At 38.4% G+C, this 23,337-nt stretch overlaps 1 protein-coding gene across 1 annotated transcript; it reads right to left on the reverse strand.

Annotated features, from left to right (window-relative positions):
- Positions 1–3,097: 3,097 nt before the first annotated feature.
- On the reverse strand, positions 3,098–23,281 carry RNMT (RNA guanine-7 methyltransferase). The gene is made up of 12 exons (XM_063130534.1): positions 23,192–23,281; positions 20,938–21,203; positions 19,282–19,479; positions 18,229–18,349; positions 17,268–17,390; positions 15,515–15,630; positions 14,482–14,663; positions 12,080–12,247; positions 9,448–9,565; positions 8,406–8,504; positions 6,203–6,236; positions 3,098–4,092 (listed from the first exon to the last, which is right to left on the reverse strand). Exons 1-12 carry the CDS (start codon positions 23,256–23,258, stop codon positions 4,055–4,057), a joined length of 1,530 nt encoding a protein of 509 aa, XP_062986604.1. The 5' UTR covers positions 23,259–23,281; the 3' UTR covers positions 3,098–4,054.
- Positions 23,282–23,337: the final 56 nt, after the last annotated feature.

Consider the following 23,337-nt stretch of genomic DNA (forward strand, 5'->3'; position numbering starts at 1 on the left):
TAATATAACACTTTATAACAAAGTGCTGTATGTAAAATAATGTAGGTCAGCAATACATTCAACTCTACTAAGTGCAAATTTACAGCAAAAAAAATCACAAAAATATTCAGCAGTATAGTTTAACAATATTTAACAATATACTAAACAACAATATCACAATATTAAAAAATATACGAAACACAAATTTACAGCAAAACAGAACAGATGAGGTGGGGGGAATAACTTGGTTGGAATAGCATCTCTCCTGAAGCAGGGCCTCCCTAAATGCAGCTCCACCCTTGCTTTTCAAGGCTCCAGGCGAGGGTGGGGGAGGGGAGCAGATGGACTAGCTCGCCCGTCAGTCAGCGCCCCTGAAGAAGCTGGTCTTACAGACAGGACAAGCCTAGGAGAGCGAAGTAGCTGCTTGCCCCCTCATTCTCCCTCAATCCATGAGAAGGATGGAGCAGTATTCAGAATCATCAGTGGCAAAGCAGCTCTTTGCTGTAGTGTGAACAAGTCATTAGCAATCTGGGCTTTCTCCTTCCATCGTTATTTCATGCTTGAGCTGTTTGGAAGCGGGAATGCTGGTTAACATATTTTACGCTTGCCTTTTTAGCAATTCCTGTTCTAATGGGTTTTCATGGAATTCAACGAACATTCAATAATGGTGAGATTAAGTGTGCATGTTGTTTGTAATATCTGAACTTGAGAAAAATGCTGTCAGTAACTTGAAGAAAGCATCATTTTGACCGCATTCAACACTACACTTTTATTTCAAGCATATGTATGTTATTTTGTTCCGAAAGCGGTCTATGTAACTGAACAATTGAATGCCAGTTCCTTCCTGGCTTTTAAGGCAGCTGAACTTATCTCTGTTTTTTACCATCCACATACTCAAAAGGTTGCTTTAATAATGGAGTTTTGCTGCTGCTGACTCACACACACTTATTATATGTCTAGTACACCCACCTTTCTCTAGATTATAGACCTAAGCAAGTCTATGAAACAACTAGAAGCTTTGTGGTGAAATCAAAATACTGGACATACTTGTTTTCATCAGCATGTCTCTAAACAAACTGGGAGATGTCCAGAACTATATAACACCTCAAGTTCTGACCTTTATGCAGTTAAAGGTTCTCAAGTTACTAGGGTAGTGCTTATAACTTGGGAATGCAAGGGCTAAACAAGGCTGAGAATGAAATCATTCACATCTTGTATGCCTGCTAAAGGAGAATTCATTTTAAAAATCACACAACTTTCTTTAAACATCCCTTTTTACACTCTAAGTTTATTTAGTGTAAACAGTGTACAGAAAACAATGAGATCAAGAGTTGCCCACTCCCACCAGAGAATGGTGGTGGGTGGTAGGGAGGGGCTTTTCCCACCAGACACAACCCCTGAGCGGGGCTGGATATGCAACCTGATGCCCATGGGTGCCCCAGCTCTTTCGCAGCATGTTGTCTGACCCCATTTAAATACCTTTTTAAAATATATTTAAATGTGCCAAAGTAAAGGTAGTAAGCTCACAGCAAATATTGCAAAATAAATTATATGTAACATCAAGATTGTTTATATTTACATCCATTTCCTATTAATTTCCTTATGTTATTTGCATCCATTTCTTCAGGTAGTACAAGGAAAGAAACATATAGGATGTTTAGCCTCAGGTTAAAATGAGCTAGTTAAGCTCACTCTAACATCATCCAGTGAGTTTCCTGGTCAAGCTAAATCCAGCCTTCCCAGTAAGTATGAAAATAGAGAGAAAAGTTAATTAAGATTGATCAAACCAGAGGATCATCAACCCAGCTCAAATGAGAAAAGAACTCCACATTTCAGTGGATTTTTCAACTAGAGCAGGAACTGCAACCTACAGGCTAGATGCAAGCACAGAAACATTTTATTTGGCCCCTGCTGTTGCTACAACAATTTCATATCAAGGTACAGTAAAGAGTTTGGACAAATTTCCAGTTGTAAGAAAATTGTTTCCAATTGGGAAATGCAATTCTGTGCTTTAATATAACATCTCTTCAGAAATGTGTATCATGCAAGATATAGATGTGCACATTTGTATGTAATGCTTCTCGTGAACACATATGCTCTATTTTATACTGCCAGATGGAATCTAAAATGAAATGCGAACACTTGGAAGGGGATAGTCATTTTCAGATGACTATCTGGAGTAGCCTTCAGGAATAAAGATGTAAACTACCCCTGATCTAGCACATTTAAATATCTCATTTAAGATCATGCATGCACAGCAGCAATACAGGTCTTCCTCAGGATTGAACTGCCCCAAAGATGTTAAACTTCCTTAAAATCAGTGCAGCCTGTAAGTAAAGGTTGTGCCTATAGTTGACACACTGCATGTGTCTTCTGAGAAAGTTCATGCAAAACAAATGAAATGTCAACACATTCTCGACTGTACTACTTGAGACTGTAGAGGAGCTCATATAGTAATTCTCCTTACAACAGCTTCCAGCATATAGGCAACTGACAGTGAGGTAGGAAAGCTAGACTGAAATCCTATGTGCAATAATTTCATAGTATGAAGCAGACTTTAATCATGTGTGCTCCTTCCTATGCTATCAAATGGTAGTCAACACTTCTTTGCAAAAACTAGGTCTTAATAATTTCCTACATCTCTCTTACACATATCAGAAAATGTATATTATGAACAATGACTACAAACATGTATTTTCACCACATGTACTATTATGTATCGCTGTGCATGTACACTCAGAACTATAAACGCATTTGTTAATCATATATTGGTGTATATCCAAGTAACGTCCATGTGAAAAAATCTTAATTTGCGAGGCAGTCTTGATGCTTCACTCCCTCTAATGTATTTGAAGTACCTCCTGTTCAAAGATTTTTCGCCAAGAGATTTCCATTGAGTGGCTCACACAGAAATACTCATGGGTACGCTGTGTAATGTCATACCTTTTTGTTTCCATTCTGCTTTCCAACACAGAGACTGTTTGCCAATGTTCCTGGGGATAATCTCTTTTGCGAGTTATCCTAGCAGTGATTTTGCTACTTGTACATCCTATTCTTTTTTTGGAAGTTTCTGCATAAACAACCATGCAGTTAGGGAAATGACTTCTCAGACACGTAACAGTTGTACAGAACAGAAATCTATTTAATCCTGATCACATACTATGAAAGGAAATTACACACCAAGGAGCACAAACAACAAATTCGTATTTCTCAAAAGTATTCCCCCACTCCACCTTGTGGTTGATCCACAATTATTTAACACTGAAAATACTGCACTGTGAAATGGAGATTAAAAGCCCAAGCAATGTTTTCTGGCATTCTAATGCACACAGAACTCACGCATGCAAGAGCTTCTTCATTTACTTAAATTGCTTGACAAAGGTTTCCTCTCTGAAAGTAGACAACCACTTATATAGCTCCGAAACAGGGGCAGCAAGTTCTCTACTGATTGCTGTGGGTACTGGATCCAGCCTCAGTCATTTCAACACTTAAGAATTTACTTGTTTACAACTTTACACAGTTCAATATTTCACAATGGGCAAATTCAAATTAACACATGCTGCATGGTGACCACTTCAAAACTTATTTTGGTATGGCTCTAACAACATGTAGAGCTGGTTATCTGTAGCCTCTGACAATGCAATTACCCATATCCCCAATTCCTTGGATTTTCAAGCTTGGCAAGTTGCATTACCATATGGATGGAAGTTACATATGAGCAGATCTTCATACTATGATAGCTGCCATGAAGTACGTTTTTAAGCTGTCAATAAGTAGCAAATGTGTGTCTGAAAACACCCTGAGTATTTCAGAAAACATGCTCTTTCTTAAAAAGTAGGAACCCAACTATCCCACCCAGAAGAATTCAAATTCCTATTTCATGTGTTTACATATATATATACACACATACAACACACACACACAAATATTCCATCTGTCACAGACAGGCAACCATAACTCCTAAGTAAGTTTGCCCAATTTGGTTGTGTCCCGCACATTCTTAAACATAAAAATATAAAACAGCTGTCACTTTGGATGCTAGATCACATCAACTGTATTTCTTTGCGGTCTTTTTTTACTGTTGCTTTTCAAATGCAAAAATCAAGTATATACCTGGAGAAAAGACAAAAAAACCACCAGACATTAGCATTCTCCCACTTCTGAAATTTTACTAAAATCAAGTTGTGCCTAGTTCTTATTTCTTTTGCTACACAATAAAACTTGAGTATATATTCTAATAGAGCTCAAGTGCAATGTCCCACGCATTTAATATTATTTGAATAAGCTGCTGAAGCACTATCTCAAGCACTTTCTAGTAATGTGCCTGAAGTTTATGGAAAGATTTGTATACAGTAGTACAGTTTTAAAGAAAATGGAATGCAGCATTTTTGAAGTGGCTATACATCAATGTATAAGGAGATTACATTATATACCCAATGACATTTTGGTATTTTAAACATGTTCCCTTCAAGGTTGGGAATTACTTCCATAAATAATATCAAGCAATGATATGCAGTCTAGAAGGTTCTGTACTAGAAGTGTATGATAATACATGCTAATTGTTGCATCACTGACATGTGGTAAATGCCACACAGATCAAGGCAATGCAGGTGCTATGTGATTATGCAATTACCATCATTATTAAAACAATTATACCACTAGGTCACACTTCCCATTCTTAAATTCAAGAGGGAAAAAAGAACCCAACACATTCCATGATTTTCACAATTTGTGAACACAATAACTGTACAGTAGGCTAAGTTCTAGTATTTAGTGAATAGATCCACAGAGGAATTGGCTCCTAAATTCTAAAATAGAACAACACATCAGCAAAACAAATGGCTTAAACTAATCTAGAATCTTCAGTGCAAGTAATTATTCTAGGATTACCCATAAACTCACTTCAACCTCTTATTATTTATATGACGAAAGGAATATACAAAACTTTTGAGTCAGCTGCTCCCCAGGATAAGTGAGGATAAACAATGATTGCCATCCCTGGTACATGAAATTCATAGCAGCAGAATCACCATGATGCTTAACAAATGTGTGAGACAGATGCAAGCCAATTCCTTTTTCCACATAAACAACGGCTGTTTCAGTTTGGTGTCTATTCTGAATAATCTCTGGATCTTGACTACTTAAAAGAGCCCATGTGAAGCAAAATGCAAAACCATGAATAATTTCATACCAACCAAGATCCACCGAACTATTGTGTCAGAATGAACTATATACTCCATTTTTATTAGAGCTTTGACAGCTATTATGGGCCTCCAAATCCTTTTACGATGAAATCCATAGAGCAAGCTAAAACACATTTTCCAGCACCAAAGTTGTCAGGCTGTGCTTAATTGGAACAATCTGTGACTACATATGCCTTACCATTACACTCACAACAAAAACATTCATTGGAAGCATGGTTAAAATGACTTCAGAAAAATATAAAATACCATCTACTAGGTCCTAAATAAGAAATAATGGATCAGGACGGCTCAACACCAAGTTGTGCTAGTATAGTTGTGCTAGTATAATTGGGCTAATGGGCATTTCAAATTGATCTAAAATAAGAATATACGTGCAAATAAAGTGCAACTTCGGCCTGTTTTGAATGAGATGAGGCTGCTTATCCATATATCTGCCATCTCATTCAAAAGGCACTTATTCAGTGTGCCACACCAAGGCACCTGCATGCAATGTTACTATGCTCCGTGATCAGTGACTTAGATTAGTGCATCCCAGCATGCTAATGTGGCAACTTCATATGTAGTGGATGCTATATATAGACTTTTGAAGGAGATACAAGGCCAGATATATTCCCAATACCTTCAGTACATTTAAACCAGGTTTCAATTGGCTCTCACAGGCTGCTTGCAATCAAACTATCAATTTAGTTCATTCCTTTCTGATTTACATAAGTTATCAGGAAATTCAGTATTCACTGCTATTAATCAGCAGTTAAAATGAATCTGGTCACTTAAGTACCTAAACTGAATAAAGCTGCAATACAGAGGCCTCTGTGAATCACCTACATTTTTCCTGCGAACTTTGCTCTTAAGCACACACTAGCCTGGCAGCTGAAGAAAACGGACATGGGTGGTGAGGGGTGGGGAAGAGAATAGAGCACTTGCAACTTGGTCTTGTGGAGGTGTTAAGCTGCATTATAGGCATATACATTTTAAGAAATTAAACTATTTTAGTAATAATTAAACAGTATAGTACATACTTGTTGCTTCCCATTCAGATTTACTCAAGGTTCCCTAAAAGCAAAACATATGTCACAATTACAGACAGCAAGAATTCTTTATTTTTGTGCTCAGTGGCAAATTTTCTTCCTCCTGTTCTAACGTAGTGATTCAGTTATCAATAATGACATTTCTTCCCCAAGTTTTTCAGGTATCAGAAACTAGGTTCCACTGTACTTCAGATTCTTTTTGAAAGTGTATGATTTGTAAACGCATTGAGAAGCTGAGAGTGGGTTAGAAGGAACATCTACTTTTAAAAAGTAGATGTTTTAGGAACATCTACTTTTATTATTATTATTTTAGCTATAAAGGATTGCAAGTTTGATTATAGATATTTAAGAGATGCCACCTCTCTGGATGAAGTAATGAGAAAAGCATTTTTATATGAAGAAACTTTTAAAGAAGAAGTGTTCTTTGAGGTGTAGAAATTGTGTTACATCCCAGGTATCTACCACACAGTCCCTATGCTATCTTTGCCCTGTGTGTAGAGCACTAACACATATACTTATTTTAATATTGTTTTTAATAAAAATTGCAATTCAAATACTAAAGTGCATGCTTGCACCTGGTTCAAACCACGTACCTAAACACTGATTTTACTTATTACATTTCTATATTGCCCAATGCCAGTTCACAAAACGAGACTTAGTATCATAAAACAGAACATAATAAAATGTAATATAAAAACATTCAAAAGAATCAAAACAGGGTAAAACTAGAATATAGATCAAAATAACAGGCAGCAGCAGTGCACAGATCTTAAAACAGTTTTTTGAAATGGAAAAACTAAAAAGGTCTGAGAATAAAAAAAGGTTGTCACCTGGTACAGAAAAGTCCAAAACAAAGGTACCAAGTGAGCCTCCCTGGGGAGGGCATTCCACCACTGAAAAGGCCCTCTCCTTAGTAGCCACCCGCTTCACCCTGCAATTGGTTGGAGAACCCACAGAAGGCCTCTGAAGATGTCCTTAAGGCAGGTATATAAACATTGGACAGGTATCCCACTACAGATGCCCAATACTATAAGAAGGCATCCTCACAAGGGTGCAAACATGCAATGCAACTTTCTGCATACATTAAAGTATGTTATCTCAAGAGATAGCTAATTAATGTTATGGCAGGCTTGAAAATAACTACTTGCCTATGGGAAACACTCAATGAATCCAGAAAAGGTGAAACAAGATTATGTAAATTTAAACAGTTTATTCTTCATTTTCAGTTTGCTGACATTCTCAAAATGACTAAAATTAGTATGATATGGGCTAGTGGGCTAGTAAACTTTCTATGCAAATAATTTTATACGTTTATATACAAGGCTCCTCTGTATTCTTGAGCACCTTAGATAATTGTCTGTAGTCATAGTCTATCTTTTCAGAAATGCCATCCACCCTTCTCTAACTTGGGACACTAAATAAAGAGAGTACACTACTTCCCTCTTGCTTTTGATGCTCAGAATTTTCAAAGTAGCATCTTTAAAGAGGCTACCGCCTTTACAAGCAGACACTACATGTAAACGCTGTAGCTGCTCTAAAGCTCAGCCACGCAAGAGAAACTAGGAACACATTATTTTGACAGGGGTATCGTTTCACAATTACGCAGAAACTAGACAAAAGGGAGGGAAAGCAGAGTGGGGAGAGAAAACACCTTCTGTCCTTTGGACACTGACAGAGGCCCAATTTATGATCAATGCAGGAAGCTTTGCCACTGGCCCCTTGTTCCAAGAGCAACACTACTTAACATATGGCCACCAATGAGTACTCAGAGCAGTTCCGTGGGCCAAACCTACAAGCGTAGATCTCTCAACGGTGTGGAGAAAATAAATATCTCAAATTTGCAGAGCTACAACCAGAGCAATCTGGGCACAGGGACAGGATATTGCGATAACCGCAATGATGCAAGTCTCTGGAAAATCTGACAAAACCAGAAATGAAGCACCAAAACAGGATGGAATGTGAAAAGTGAATGTGTTCTCAAAGGTGCCAGTGAAAAATATTTTATCAACAAACCCAGTGCATTTAGGAATAAAAACCTCCTTCATCAGGGGCAATCTAGGTACAGACTAAGCCAACTTCCAAACATGGTGGCTCTCTCTCTTACACCAGCAGCGCACTGAGTCTGCATTTAATTTTCTTGGGAAAACCTGGCCTTAAGCTTCAGATGTAGAAATCTTATTTAGCACATACTTACCAAAGGTAGCTTTGCTTTTCCATCAGTCTTAAGGATTTCTGCATGCTCGTAGTCCTCTTTATTTGAGACTAACCTGGAACTTTCATCAGCAGGATATTTCTGAAAAAAAGATGAAACAGGAAGGAGACAGCCATAGGTTGGTAAACTAAAAATAAGTGGGTACCCATTTGTATGAACATTCAGACACAAGTGTTTTAAGTTATTTACACAGCAAGCAGTGATAAAAAAGAAGTATTTCTTCTGTGTCACAGTAATTTTTGTACCTTGTAAGCAGAAAATTGACACTTCAAACACTATTTACTGGGTACCCCAACAAAAGGGATTGTGTCACTGACACATGTATCTTGCATTCTATTTATTATCTTTAAATTCTTTTTAGGCTGCCTTTAATGGTAAAACTCATTAAGACTAAAAGCCGGATATCCTTCCTTTCTTCTATGATGGCACTCAGGGCTCCCAAGCAGTTTTCATTTGGCAGCAACTGGACCCAGACCTGCTTAGCTTCAGCAAGGTCTGCACTGCGCACCCTCTGGGATCATCAGGCAGAGATGCTGCATATGCTGGTCAAGAAGCTTCTGTTAGTCTCATTGATTTCTGTATAGCATCCTTCTATATGTATGCGCAGAATCACAAAGCGATCACGACAGCAATGCTCTGTACCCATATAACCATCTTTTATATTTATAACAATCATGCTTTAATTAGTATTGTTTAATGCACAATATGTAACCCACTAGCACTACAAGCCGAAAATCTTGAAATGGAGCAGTTCTAAATACATTAATTTAAAATTATGTTCTACTGATATCAAAAGAAACACTCTCCCAAGTGCACGTGTCTAAGGTGAACGTGTGATACAACTCCAGCAGAGCTTTCTTCTGTGCACGTTGGCGATATTGATATAGAGCACTGAAATATATTAGAGTAAGAAAAATAAAACACAGCAAAAAATACACTATCCAAATGGATATTAATCAAAAAGCAGCTGAACAGTTGACAAGACTGACAATTAGAGCAGAGAGCGATGTATTTAAGTATTAACCTCCAATGCCTGCATTTGTTGTAAAAGCAGTTTATGTTCCTCGTTCTTTATCTTTTCTTCATAAAACTCCCGGAAAGTCTTTTTGTAGACTAGTTTCATGCCATACTTCTTTGCCATTCTGCAAAGAGAACATTTTATTAAGAACATTCATGTTTAATTAGCACTAACTCACAGCATTATCTAAATTTACAAATGCTAGTTCTGTATCACAGTGACATCTTATGGTCTGAAGGAAAATTGCAGCCATTCTTCTATATGCATCTTACACCTCATTTGAACATGCAGCCACTTTCAAAATTATGAAAGTACATTTCAAAAGGATGTATAATGTATCTGATATGTATCTTAAGACAATTTGCATATAGCTAATGGCTCCCAACTATAACTACAATTATACTCACAGACTTCAGCTGAGTTAAATATTAAAAGCTAGCATAATTATGAAATGCAGTAATATATTTTTAACTGTACTTCAACCACTACAAGTTATGTTCTCTCAATATAATGTGTAGTTTAGTGATGCATCCGATTACAACTATGGATATGTTTGCAAGCCCCTTCTAATAGGTTATGAAGGGCCTGGGTGATCATAGAACAGACAAACCACTGCAGAGAAGCGTGGGATCCAGTACAGACACAGAACAGCCACACAATAAGGAAGAAAACGTTTGAATCCAGGCAAGAGTTCACCATGGGGCTTTAGAACTAGAGATGCAAAATTCTGAAAATTTTGAAGCCACAGGGGGAAATCACTTTTTCCCTGGAGGGGGGGGGTCAGAAAAAAATGGAATTGTTGGGGAGAAATTAAAAAAACAAGCAGAATTTATTTTGTAGGCGCTCTTTACAAATCCAAAGTCTCTTTGTGGTTTTAGGATAGCCTTCCCCAACTTGGTACCCTCTGGATGTTTTGGACTTCAGCTCCCATCAGCCCTAGGAACTGTGGCCAATGGTCAGGAATGAAATCTAAAACATCTGGAGAACACCAGGTTGGGTCAAAGCTGCATTAGGAATATAAATGATATGTATAACTTGTTCTGCTCATAAAATTATCATTGAAATTAAAAGCTTTTAAAAGCAAACTTGCTTGGTACATTTGTAATTATTGTCTGAATAACCTATATTTTTAAAATTTAATATACCAAACATGATAATTCTATGAGCAAATTATACATGATACATTTTAGGTTTCGATTTTATGTCTGACCAGAGAGAGTTTCAGCAAATAGTCTCTGAAACATCTGAAACATCCTAGAAGCCAGAAGAAGCAGGAACAACTGGAAGCAGAGGAAGGCGGGTGTACAGCATCTGTTCCTAAGAAAGTATAGGGAAATTCCTGATCTGATTACTGTTTTGTGGAGTGAAGTTTAGGGAAACCTGGTCACAAGGAAAAACTATTGAGATTTTATTTAGCTGGAAAAGATTCTCTCACCTATTAGGAATAGTAAGCAGCTATATTTAACTTAAAAACTTAAAAAAATCTCAACCTATTATTTGAAGAGTGGCATTTTATTCACTTTTGTAAATAATTTCCATTAATGAGCATCTTGTTTTTTTATTCATTTTGAAAGGTTGTCTCTAGTTGTTTATGTGATAAGAACCAGACTACGGAGTTCCTTTAGGTAGAAACTGTTTATTCTAGTGGCAGCAGTTAAAAGATTTTATAGCTGAGGCAGTGTTCCCTATTGTTGTAGTTTAACTGAGAACATTTTTTTAAAAAAAAAAAACCTGTGGAAGTGAGTTCCATAGACTGAAGCCTCAAAGTGGCTTTTTTAAAAAAAAGAAAATAAGTGGGATAACTCACATGCTGTTCCGTCACATCTGATGGCAGTGACAAGGTAACTCTACAGTTTCTTTAAAATATGGGCTTCAGTTTAGAATATTAATTACTGCTACAGCATTTTACCAGAACAAGCCCGGAAACGCAGGACTCTATACTCCGTTTTTCCATATTATGATGTCATGGCTCTACTCACATGCTGGGAAATTGAGCATAATTTGGAGCATCCCTAAATGTTTATTAGTAAAAATACATTAGAACAATAATCTTAATAAGGAATGAAAGAAATAACTATGCTGAGAATCTTACAGAGAGGATAAAAAATGTTTTCCCCACAACTTCATTTTTTCCAGGAATTTCACACCTTTAGCCTTTCTATAAAAGTCTTACTACATAGTTTTCAGAAATCTTTGGGGGAGTCAATGCCAGGTAACAATATAAAAATGCCTAGTTTTAAATATATTATTCCAAAAGGAGATATTTCATAATCCAAAGCTGTTCTACTTTTCCAATATTTCAGAAATAAATAAAAATGGACTTTGAAAAAAAGAAATCTAACTGAATCATTTCCCACCCTACCCCACATTTTTCTGAGTTTTTTTTTTTTTTTACAGGCCTTCACATCTCCATATAGAACCAAGCACACTAGCTTTAGCATCAATGTCAGGTCCTGCCCAAATTGCAAACATAAGGAAAAAGAAAGCAGAAGGGAGGTATGAAGTTATCAGATGCATAGGCTATCAAGGACCAAACTCACATTACCCATCTCATGGATGTAAAAAGCCAAAAGAAGGCACCACTAGCAACCATTTTTAAATTAAAAACAAAATAAAGGTTAAAAAAATAAGAACTTACTCTACTAGCAATGGGAAATAGACCAGGAACTCTGGGACATTAACCACGCCTTCCAAGTTAAACTCATACTTGCAGCCAAACAAGGGATAATCTCCATTCTTCTTCTGGAACTTGACTGTATATATTTCATTTCCAAATGTGTCTGTCTGTGAAGCTTCAAGGCGTTTTCTATGGCAACATACAAAAATTGATAGAATTAAGTTTTTTAAACCCACAAAACCAAGGCTATTAAAGCTCCTAATTGTTTGATGAAAATGAAGCACAACAATATGACCTGGCCAAAGATCACTAATCATTAAAGAAACCAGACACATCAAAAAAATGATAGAATCCTGTCCAAGTACTGTTGGAATAATAATAGATCTTCCTCTTTGCCAAATATATCACTCAAATTATTTCACCATGGCACAGTTCAGACAACACATTTCTCAGTGGTGGTTTTAGAATTCCACAGGGGAGTTTCTACACCACCATTGAGAAATGTGATGTCTGAAGGGAAAACTCCACACATTGGTGGAGTTATTTTGGAAAACACTCTATGCAGAACATCCATGCTGTGCAGAGTTCCTGCACAACCACTGTGTTGCATGTTGTGTGGCCAGCTCCATGGAGTTGACTTTTCCCACTGGCTGCAGAGTTCCCTGAAAAGAGCAGCAAAAGGAGTGAGTGCCACTCTAGGAGAGCCACCAGGATTAGTTTTTTACAGCCATGACTGATGGGAGGACCGGGGGAGGAGGGAGTAAAATCCATTGCAATGTCAAACATTGCAATGGATTTTACTCAACTCCGTGGTAGCCCACAGTCACACAACGGTGGAGTTAGAGCATGTTGTTTGGAATTAGAGCATGTTGTTCCTAAAAACTCAACTGTTGAGTGGAGTTTTCATACTGTGTTGAATAACATCTTGTCTGAACGGAGCCCATAAGTCATTTTGATTCTCACCAAAGAATAAATGAGTACAAAAATAGCTCAGTGCTATAAATCTGGCATTTAATTTCATAAGTGCAATTACTGTCCTTCCGTAGCTAAGTTCTGATTGTATTTCTAGCACGTATGGCAGATCAAGAGGCTCTGCACTACTTTCCAGAACACCCACATTAATAGCTGGGGCATGTTTGGACTAGAACCCATAGGATGCTGTGCAAGGGAGCCAGAGGGGTCACTTCATTATACCTCCAGTCAACCTACCATTGAATATGGCTGTGTAGCGCAAGGGGCAGCGCCTAGTGGAAAAGTTGTTGTGGCACTGGTGATGGGACACAGCCATCCCAACATAAAGCCACAGGTAGTACTCGCACTTCAAGACCTGATTCTATGAACAGCCATCTCAGTGCAAAGACCAATGCAATCAAGCCTTTCTATGCATTGCCTCGCTGTATTCAAACAATGGGACAACTCTGGGTTTTACATTTCCAGAGGTAAAAAGTAGACTACTCAGGATGGTAAAAAGACAGGCATCAGGCCTATAGGAAGAAATTTTGTGACCAGATGCATTAAGGCTACACTGGAGGGGAGAGGTTTGTGAAAATTAATGCAGAATATCCAGATCCTAATTGTGTTATTTAATTTTAATAATTAAAACAAAAACATAAATGTTATAAAGTTTAAAAACAAAGTGACTCCTTTTGTCACTCATCCCAGTTATGGCTAGAATAGTGGAAGCAGGCTCTTTCTTAGTGAGCAGAATGCTGGCTTCATGCTTTTCCTTGAATCTCCATAGGTAAAAGGGCTGGTGACTTATTTAGAGGGGGAAAAACTGAACATGCACGGAAGGAGCCTAGAACTTTCCTGGCTTGTTAGGAATGTATAGATATTGTTAAAACCATTCCATTTGTGTTTCGTGGATTGTCAGGTGTCTTTCGTTACATCATCCGCTCACTGAATCAGATTTTTTTTTTACCAGAATTTCATTCTACTTGTTGTAATGCACATTAGCATTCATATTTACTTGCACAAATGTGCTAATCCATATTAGTTAATACACATTAGCACTAATTCAGCAATATGCAGAGGAATCCACAAGACTAGGAGGAAAAAACAGTCAAACTGATAAAAATCCAAACTCATTTGAATCTGTTATGGATTGCTCCAACATTCCAATGGCTGGTATTCTGGATAATGCTAGAGAGTGAGAGAGCTTATTCTTGACCATTTCTTAACTGGTGCATGACAACAACAAAAAAGTTAGAAATTGCAGGCAAGGGAATTAACACGACACTACTTTCAAGTGGACAGTGTGGGTGAGTGATTCTTCTCCAATGTTATCAGTATAAGTAGGAGTGATTCTTCTCCTATTATACAAGCCTGCAAATATTCTGCTTGCAAATATTCGGCTTGAAGACTATATACATTTACAAGAAGCAGCCCAGTTCTCGCCTAATACTTCATTCATACATACTTACACGAGTTCATAGCTATCTGGAGTTGTGCCAATGAAATATCCTCCATGGCAAAGTCGTTCACAAGCATTTTTAAGCATCATATCAGCTTGCTCATATGTCTCAAATGAATAATGGTACACAAATTGACAGCTGCAGATGTCAAAGTGCATCTTTTGATCCTTGTACTTTTTAGACAGAAGTTCCTGACACAAATACAAGAGAAAGTTTATGTTTATGCCAGATAGGAAAATAAAAACAATTTGCATTATACCAGCCCAAGGAGTTTTGATTGTCTTTCATCTCTTTCCATCTTACAACCTCAAAGTTAGGCTGCTGTAGCCCCTTACACTCTACCACCTCTAAAATCAATTGTTCCATTAGGAGATAAATGCTTTAAAAAAGTTGCATTTGCTGAAAAAAAAGACACATTTTGGAGACAACTCTTTTCCTGCATTAATTCATATATCCATTACTGGTTATATAGCACATATTAGCATAGTTAACATCATTGTATTATGAGTTTCTGAAAAAGGGACCCTAAATGTATTCCTGTCTCACACTGACTCTTCTACACATTTAAATACATCTACCTGAGAGATTCAGAGCCAAAAGCATTTTTAGGATTGAGACCTTCTACAAAATTTATTCTTCAAATATTTCATTAAAACAAGTCATACTGAAACTAGTTTTATAATTAGGGTCCCCACCCCACTTAATTATGCAAAACCATGAAATATAATGTTTAAAATATGCAACTTTTAATGTAGAAAAAAAATACAATGCCTGGTTTACTTATATTATTTTTAGTATTTTCTTTCACTTACATTCTAGTTATTTCCAAAATTTTATACCAGCTTTTCCCATCTTGTTGTCCTCCAGATGTTTTGGATTTCAACTCCCATCAACACCAACTAGCATGGCCAATACTCAGCAATGCTAGGAGTGGTAGTCCAAAACATCTGGCAGGCACCAGGTAAGGGATGGCTGTTTTATACCAATTAAAAACACAACAAAAATCACAAGTGACTTCAAAAAAGGCACAGAAAGACTATACCTTGGTGCTGTCAGCAACTATAAATTCTGCACTAAAAATTCGGTCATTGTGACGCCCACGGTTTCTCATATCTTGGTACCGCTGTTCACACTGTTGTACAGAAATACCAGCAATATCTGGGGGGGGGGGGTTAAATCATAATGGGGGAAAAATCTCTTCAGAAAGGTATAATTGAGGTGAAAACAGTCATACACCAGTGCACATAAACTCGGGCTTATAGTCCAATACTGCAGGTGTCTCCTCAGACATAAACTGCACTGAGATCAATGGGACTTAATCACAAATAAATGGGTATATGATTGCAGCCTAACAGTGCAGCCCCATGTATCTCCACGTAGAAATAATTATTAAGTTCAATGGGGATTACTCCCAGGTAAGTGTGTACAGGACTACAGCCTAAAAACAATATATTTATATCAGGAGCTGCCCCTTTTCAGCATGTAACTCCTTTGCTGAGGAAGCTGCACAGGCTACCTATTCACTGCTGAGCCAATTTTAAGCTTTTGCTACTTGTGTATAAAGTCCTAAACAACTTGGGTCAAGGATAATTGAAAGAGGGCCTTCTCCTTTATCAACCTGCCTGATCTCTGAAATCATCGGATTGGATGCTCTGCCTCCTGGTGGTTCCGCATGGACATATGGCCTAGTTGGAGTCCACCCAGAGTAGAGTCTTCAATGTGGTGGCTCCCCCGCTATGGAACTCCGTGCCTCTGGAAGTCATGCAGGCACCAAAAACACGTTGTTTTGGTGCCCGCTAAAGACATCTTTATTTCAAGAAGCCTACCTTGATTAGCCAGCCCTGGTTTTATTGGCATTGGTTTTTTAAAACTTTTAATATGGTATCTTACTTCTTTTATTGTTCACTGCTCCAGAATCTATTTAGGTGTGGAGCAGTATATAAACATTGTAAATAAATATTTGACAAATGCTTGACATAGCTACTCCAGCTAAGCTCTCTGTAGAGCAGGGATAGAGAACTACTTTGGGGTGGGCCACCAAATCACACACACCCTCCAGCCCTCCGTAGGCCATAATGACATCAAATGGCCACTGAAGTTGTTCCCTGGCACAAACCCTGAGTAGATCTTGGACTAGGGACCAGGCTTCGCTGCGCTCAGGCTTTCCTGGATAGGAAAGTCCCATGCTCAGCAAAGCCAAACTGGACTAGCCCCCTTTGCTCTAACTTTTTATCATTATTTATTCGATTTATATACAAAATATTCTAGTCAGCAGTATAGTCTTCTGATGGGGAGCGACAGAGACTAGCTCAGTTCTATCCCAGGCACAGCACATGAAAGAGAGGCACGGAGGGGACTCAGCCATCTTTGTATGCCTCACCTCCTACTTGCAATGAGGGAAGGAGGTAGGACATGCAAAGGATAAACAAAGGAGGACTCAGCCACCTTGCACTTTGCCCCACTTCCTTCCCCCATTGAAAGAGGGAGACAGGGTGTGTGAAGAAAAGGGGGGCTTACCCACACGCAAAGAGAGCAATCATTCTCCCCAGCGCAAGGAAGCCCCAGTGCTCGCACACCCTCATTCCCCCACTGTTTTGGTCAAACTGAGATAACGGATAGCTAGTAAAGATATTTGAAATGTTCCCTTCCGTGTTGATGTGCTAATTTAACCAAGGCAATGCAAATTAAAAATCAGATTTTTCTAGGCCATCAGAAAATACCACCTCAGGATCTAAATGGCAACTCTATTCCAGAAACTATGGAATTCCCCCTATGAAATTCATTTGAATTCTTACCTGTGCACACAAGCTTACTGATTCTGCCTTTTCTCCATTTCAGTAAGTCTCCACCTTTGCCACATCCCAAGTCTAAAACTGTCATGTTTTGTTTCCTCTGCCGTACCTTGTCAAGGAATTCACCTGGAAAAGAAAATAAACACCATATTTAGAATAAATTTTCCTTTTACTATAGTGCATCATCCTACAGGTAATTTAAATACCAAACTATTGCACTCCGTTTAAAAAAGGAAGACAAACTCACTTGCTTGAAACATTTAGTGGGATTTTAAAAGTGCAATTCTATGCTGGCCAACTCAGAAGTTTTGACTGACATTAAAATTGACATTGAAATTACAATCCTATACTTGCCTACTCAGAAGTAAGCCTCACTGAGATCAATAGGACTTTCTCACTGGTAAATGCATACAGGATTGCAGTCCAAGCAAGCTAGTTCACAACGTAAGAATTTTTCAAACACAGATCTTATAAGTTGGGAAAGTTACTTATTACTGAATTCTCATCTTTCTAATTATTTATTTTAGTCTTCTTTGAATATTAATAAATTGAATTGGCATATACCTTTGCCATGTCTGAAAGAAAGGGTTGATTAAAAAAATTATGATTAATATTAATGACTACAATCACACGTTTTCCAGCCCATGATACTGGAATTCCTGATATATAGGTGTAGTTCTCTGAATTAAACATTATATAGCAACGGTAAGTAGTTCTCTGAATTATATAGCAACAGTAAGTAATATAATGCCAATAAGTGAAGTACAGAACCAAATGTGAATAATAGTACTTATTTGGCTTTAGATACTAGATTTCATATTTAGTGTTCAGGAATCCAGTAGACCTGCCCACCCCAGACAATTACACAAATAGTGCAGTTTTTACATTCTTCCAAAGATGTGAATGTTTGAATATTTTAATACATGAACACACCCTAAAAAATTTTTTAAAAAGACAGTCATACCAATGAGCACACTTTTGATCCAGTTGTTAAAATTTCGGAGATGGAAAATGCGACTCATACTACGTTGTTCCAATCCAACCTCTTCAAGCTTATTATAATGTGCTGCTACAGTTTCTGAATGCTGCTCAGAAACATCAAATAAAAGATTAATCACAAAATATTAGGCTTTATATACATTCAGTTCATACTTAAGGCATGCAGCATCTCTGGATCCAAAAGAATAGCAGGGGGGTTACTTCACCATCCCCACACCAACCACACATCTCTAACTTCACATTCCTACAATCTTCCTTAATTGGTGGCAGCACCTGCACAGTGAAGGATCATTCCAACAGCCTGTAAAAATAAACTTTCCATAAACTTGGAAACAAAAACAAGCCTGTCTGCTTGCAGACAGAATGTGTGGTTGTGATGTAAAAATCTGCATTAAAATCTCCTGGTCAATCAAGGCACTTACTTGGTGTGGCCATAGGGAAGTCACTGGGAATGTTCTCACGTAAAGTTAAACTATGGGTTAGTACTACATGCATGAGCAGAAACAAGACCACCCAAAATCCCTGGGTTGTTTTACTGGCTTGCTTAACAATCTAGAGTTTATTTTAAACCACAATTCCAAGTGAACAAGTAACAACAAATCAGGAATCCACTGAAGTGAAATGGCATTCTGGCTTGTATCCCCTCCCAGAAACACGGGAGGAGAAGGGAATGTACGGGCTCTTTTCTGTTCACGCATGTAGCACTAAATTATAGTTTAGCATTACGTGTGAATGCTACCACCATCTGAACTCATTATTTGATGGTTCCTAACACTTGTAAATAAGCTTAATGAATAGCAGTGTAAAAAGAACATGCCATATGTAGTTTACAACTTCTTTAAAAAGTAGACAACCAAATAAATGTAACTGGATACTGCCCTTAGTATTCCATGCAAAATTCTCATGAGTTTCAAAACATAGTAAGAGCAAATAAAGAGTAGCCTTGAATTTGATACAATGGTGTCACCACCTTGGTACAGCTCAATGATCAAGACCAAGCTGCTGCTGAAATACTCACTGCTTTCTTTTCAGAATCAAGTTCTCTCTTCTCTCCTTTTCTGCTGCTAAGTGCACTGACCTCTCCTTTTTCAGTTGTGTCACAATATGCTTTATTTGTTTTATTATCTTCCACAACAATAGGCTTTATTTCAGAGTCTGGCAAAGTTGTTCTATTTGCTTCTTCAACCAAGTTCTTTCCATCTTCTGTAAACCTAGCCTGGAAAAATTATCAAGTTAGGATGTAAAAAATCCTAATTTCATGGTTCATCCAAGAAGCTTGATAAATTCACTGTCTCTCTCAGCCCACCGCTCACATTATGAGGTTCAATGAAACCTTTGTACACGCACTACTGAGTTTCTCCCCTCAATATGTATCCCACCATTTTATCTTGAAGAATGCTCCCCGGGTGATTAACGTAGGAGTAAATCCAGCTTGGTCATTCTGAGAAGCAAGGTCTCCAGGACACAGCAGAAGTTCTCCACTGAAGAAGGGGCTGGAAGGCAATCTCTGCTAATTCCCCTTCCCTTTGGGTCATCTCTAATACTACTCCAATTATCAGCTTTTCATGAAATACAAGGAGCTGCACGGGGAAGGAAGGATGGCAGTTTGCCTCCCCATCCTCTTTCTCCAGCGCAAGCTTAACTCTGCTAAGTACTACACTGGATCTAACACAATGAAAAAGAATTTTTTTAAAAAAAGCCAAAATACAACAAGTGTCAGGATTTCATTTTTTCAACTACAAAACTACTTATGGAGGAAGCAAAAGCACAACGATACAGAATGCAAGCCAAAGGCCTACTGAAATAAAAATGCTTCAAAAGGTGACAGAGGAAATGTGGACCTCCTGGGGTAGTGAGTTTCACTTCATAAATTCTGAAACTAGGTGAGTTTAAACCTTTGTTCTAACAATAGCCTGTCTCTTAGAAACTGGAATGCTACCTAGTGGTTGGCCTACCAGTCAGTTTATCAATCAAATATTGCTAGTTGACTGCCTATTATCTGGCTGTTGACAAATATGCCATGAACCCACGATGCTGATGATTCAAGAGCTGGTGTTTTGCTTTTTAAATAACAGCTGTATACTTTATTTTTATTCTAAAATTTTCCTTACTTTTACAACTTTAGGCTGACCCTGGTGCTCCAGGATAAAAGTCAAAGAGTAACCTTCCTTACTATTGTTAAAAGTTATAATGTGTTACATATCTTAAGGAGTAAATTCTAATGTTTCATAACAATTAAGACATTTGGTTTGTAATTAGTTTAAATACTAAACTTGTTGATTAACTTTGTTCTAATAAAGTTCATGTTCTAAAATTATACAATCATTCATTAAAATGTTTTCACTGGTCAAACATCCAATCCCAAACCACTTTAATTTACAGGCATACACTTGACAGTCATGCATAACAGAGCATCAAAAGATGCTTACATACTCAGCTGCATATCTAGTTGCACTGCCACATATTCAAAATAAAACCACTATGTATGTGCAATGGTGATCATTGGTCCTATGAGTCACATTTCAGCAACAATTCAAAGAAAAAGTGTCTGGAAGAATATGAATCCTGTAAGAATTCAAACTATCCTTCAACGATTTTGTTTTCATATATTACAATACGCACATATCTACAATACATGCACAATTTCTGCTTAAGAATAAAGCCTTGTAGTCACCTTTTTCTGTTCAGAAATTTCTTCAACCTCATCATCGTGGGTCCTCTTTTTTGGTCTTTTGTCACCATGAGCATTCCCATCTCCCATTTGATCTTCATCACAATGTGTTTTATCTGAAGTTTTATCATCATTTCCAATGACAGAAGAATCAGCCTTTAAGTGTTCAGAAGTTGCACTATCAGCTTCTTCAATTTTGTTTCTTCTTTTCTTTCCACTCTCTAGTACCTCAGCCATGTTAGCTAGAAATCTTATTGTCTTATGAACAGCTACAAACAGAAATTATTTAATTGTTACAGTTATTGTTAAAGCAAGACCTCAGACACAAACGTCAGCTATACTAGATACCGTATTAACAACATTATAAGAGAGGCATTGACAAAAAAAATGGGTTAATTAAGCTACAATTTGCAAAACATTGTTCCATTAAGTGTAAACCCAGACACTATGGGTTAATCATGGGTTAAATCACTCAAATTAACTTACAATTCAGTATCCATGATTGGATATCACAGAGCAACCTCCAATTGGGCCGACTAAAGGTTGCATATTCAAAATGGCAGTAGGACACACCACAGTAAATCATAGGTTAATTCACCAATGATTTGCCACCATTACATGCAAACAGAAGCATTGTGTTACTTTGAACGTTAAACAAAGTTTGTATTATATTTGCACTCAGTATGTTCAACCTAAGAATTGGGTCATATTCAATCTAACTTGATTCTGAGGGCAGTATCCAATACCGCTACTGCATTCCCATTGTTTCTGTTGCTAGATGGACTTATTATTTGCACAATAGGTACTAGCACTTCAGACAGCAATCCCAGAAATGAGTGAAAATGCTCCATTCTGGGGCAGGTCAGCAGAGCTTCCTTCTGCAACCTTTAGTAAGGGCCCCATTCTGTGAATGAGTGTTTTACTGCTGCAGGACCCACAGTATCAGCTGCACTAGCAACCGGTCCTGCTAACAATTTATTTATTTATTTATTTATTTATTTATTACATTTCTATACCGCCTAATAGCCGAAGCTCTCTGGGCGGTTCGCAGGCAACACTGAATACTGCACTGTATCACAAGACCTACCAAGAAATTATTCATCTGAATATAAAGCCCATCTATTGAAAGAGACCCAGGTGGCATCTTTTTAAAAAATTGATATATTAAAATAACAAATGATAAAGCCTAGTTAAAGCAATAAATATTACAATATTCTTAAAACCATCTCAGCATTTCATCTGTCTTCCCACAAATTCCTGCAGGAACAAATCTCCCAGGGACATCCTCCTAACAAAGACAATGACAAGCTCTGCTTTGTTAAACAACAATTATAGGCAATATGGCAAGTTCATTATGTCTTCCTACCCCCACCCCTGAACAGACACTCAACATTCGGTAGTCACTGAGCATGCTCAGTCCCCATTGGCCTATTTTGGAGGGAAGATTGCACCTTGACGTCCCCCACCTCCGAATACTTTTTTTTTGAACTTCCACAAACCTTGTTCTGAAACCCACCCACCCTCATTTCTCAGTGGTCCCATTTTATCTACAAACCTGTCAACACTCATCAAATGAGATAGTAACCGGAGTGCGTGATTAGCGTTAACCAACGCTATGCACGCTTACTCACAAGACCACACTCAAGGGGGACGGCATACACCCAGGAACCGTGCATAGTGTCGGAGAGGCTGCCTAAGTTTCCTAGGGACCCAGCCAAGCAGGAGCCCCGACTTCTTGCTCCAATTTGAGAGTCGGGATTGGGTGCCTTCAGAACCTATTCCCGCCTATTTCTGGCCGCGGGACAAGCGCAGGCCGTTCCCCTCCCCTCCCCCCGCATAGCGGGATTGCCGCCTCTTTGAAGCTGTCAGCGCCTCAGCAGCGGGAAGCCGCTCTCTGCACCACTCGCCCTCCTAGGCTCCGTCGTTAGCCCCATTTCAGAGCACATCCCAAAGCCTCTCACGCACCACGATGGGAGGAAGGGGGAAAGCCCCGGTATCATCATCATCTATTATTATTATTATTCTTGGAACAGCTACAATTCGGTCTCCCCGTATAAAAGCATCCCCTCCTCTTAAGGCCCCACAGGAGGAAAAAAGAAACTACGGTACTTCGGAAGCAGGGGGGAGGAGAGCGGAGCCCGTATGTAGGCCCAACCCTACGCTGAACGAAGCGCGCCTAACTCTGCCTGCCCGTAGCACCTCCAGCACCAGCGACGCAAACCCCTCGGCGGCCCCGTTGCGGAATCCACCTCCTCACCCGCCAAAGTTGAGTTTTCCACCGTCTCGCTCTCTGGAAGTGGGCACCACAATACACCTTTTTGCATCCGGGGTCATCCGTGCCACTTCCTCTTCCTCCGAAAGGTCAAAAGAAGTAGGCGGGCGGTCTGTGGGCGTACGTGCCAA

Source organism: Elgaria multicarinata, chromosome 7, assembly GCF_023053635.1.
Source record: "Elgaria multicarinata webbii isolate HBS135686 ecotype San Diego chromosome 7, rElgMul1.1.pri, whole genome shotgun sequence".
Lineage (NCBI taxonomy): Eukaryota > Metazoa > Chordata > Lepidosauria > Squamata > Anguidae > Elgaria > Elgaria multicarinata.

Bases quoted from the DNA above. Each gene is read 5' to 3' on its own strand.
- RNMT (XM_063130534.1), bottom strand. From the start codon at position 23,258: ATGCAAAAAGGTGTATTGTGGTGCCCACTTCCAGAGAGCGAGACGGTG. The intron at 14,664-15,514 runs GTATAGTCTTTC...TATTTGTGTCAG, and splicing joins TAGTTGCTGACAGCACCAAG to GAACTTCTGTCTAAAAAGTA. The intron at 8,505-9,447 runs GTTAATACTTAA...TCTTTTTTTCAG, and splicing joins AACAAATGCAGGCATTGGAG to AAATATCCTGCTGATGAAAG.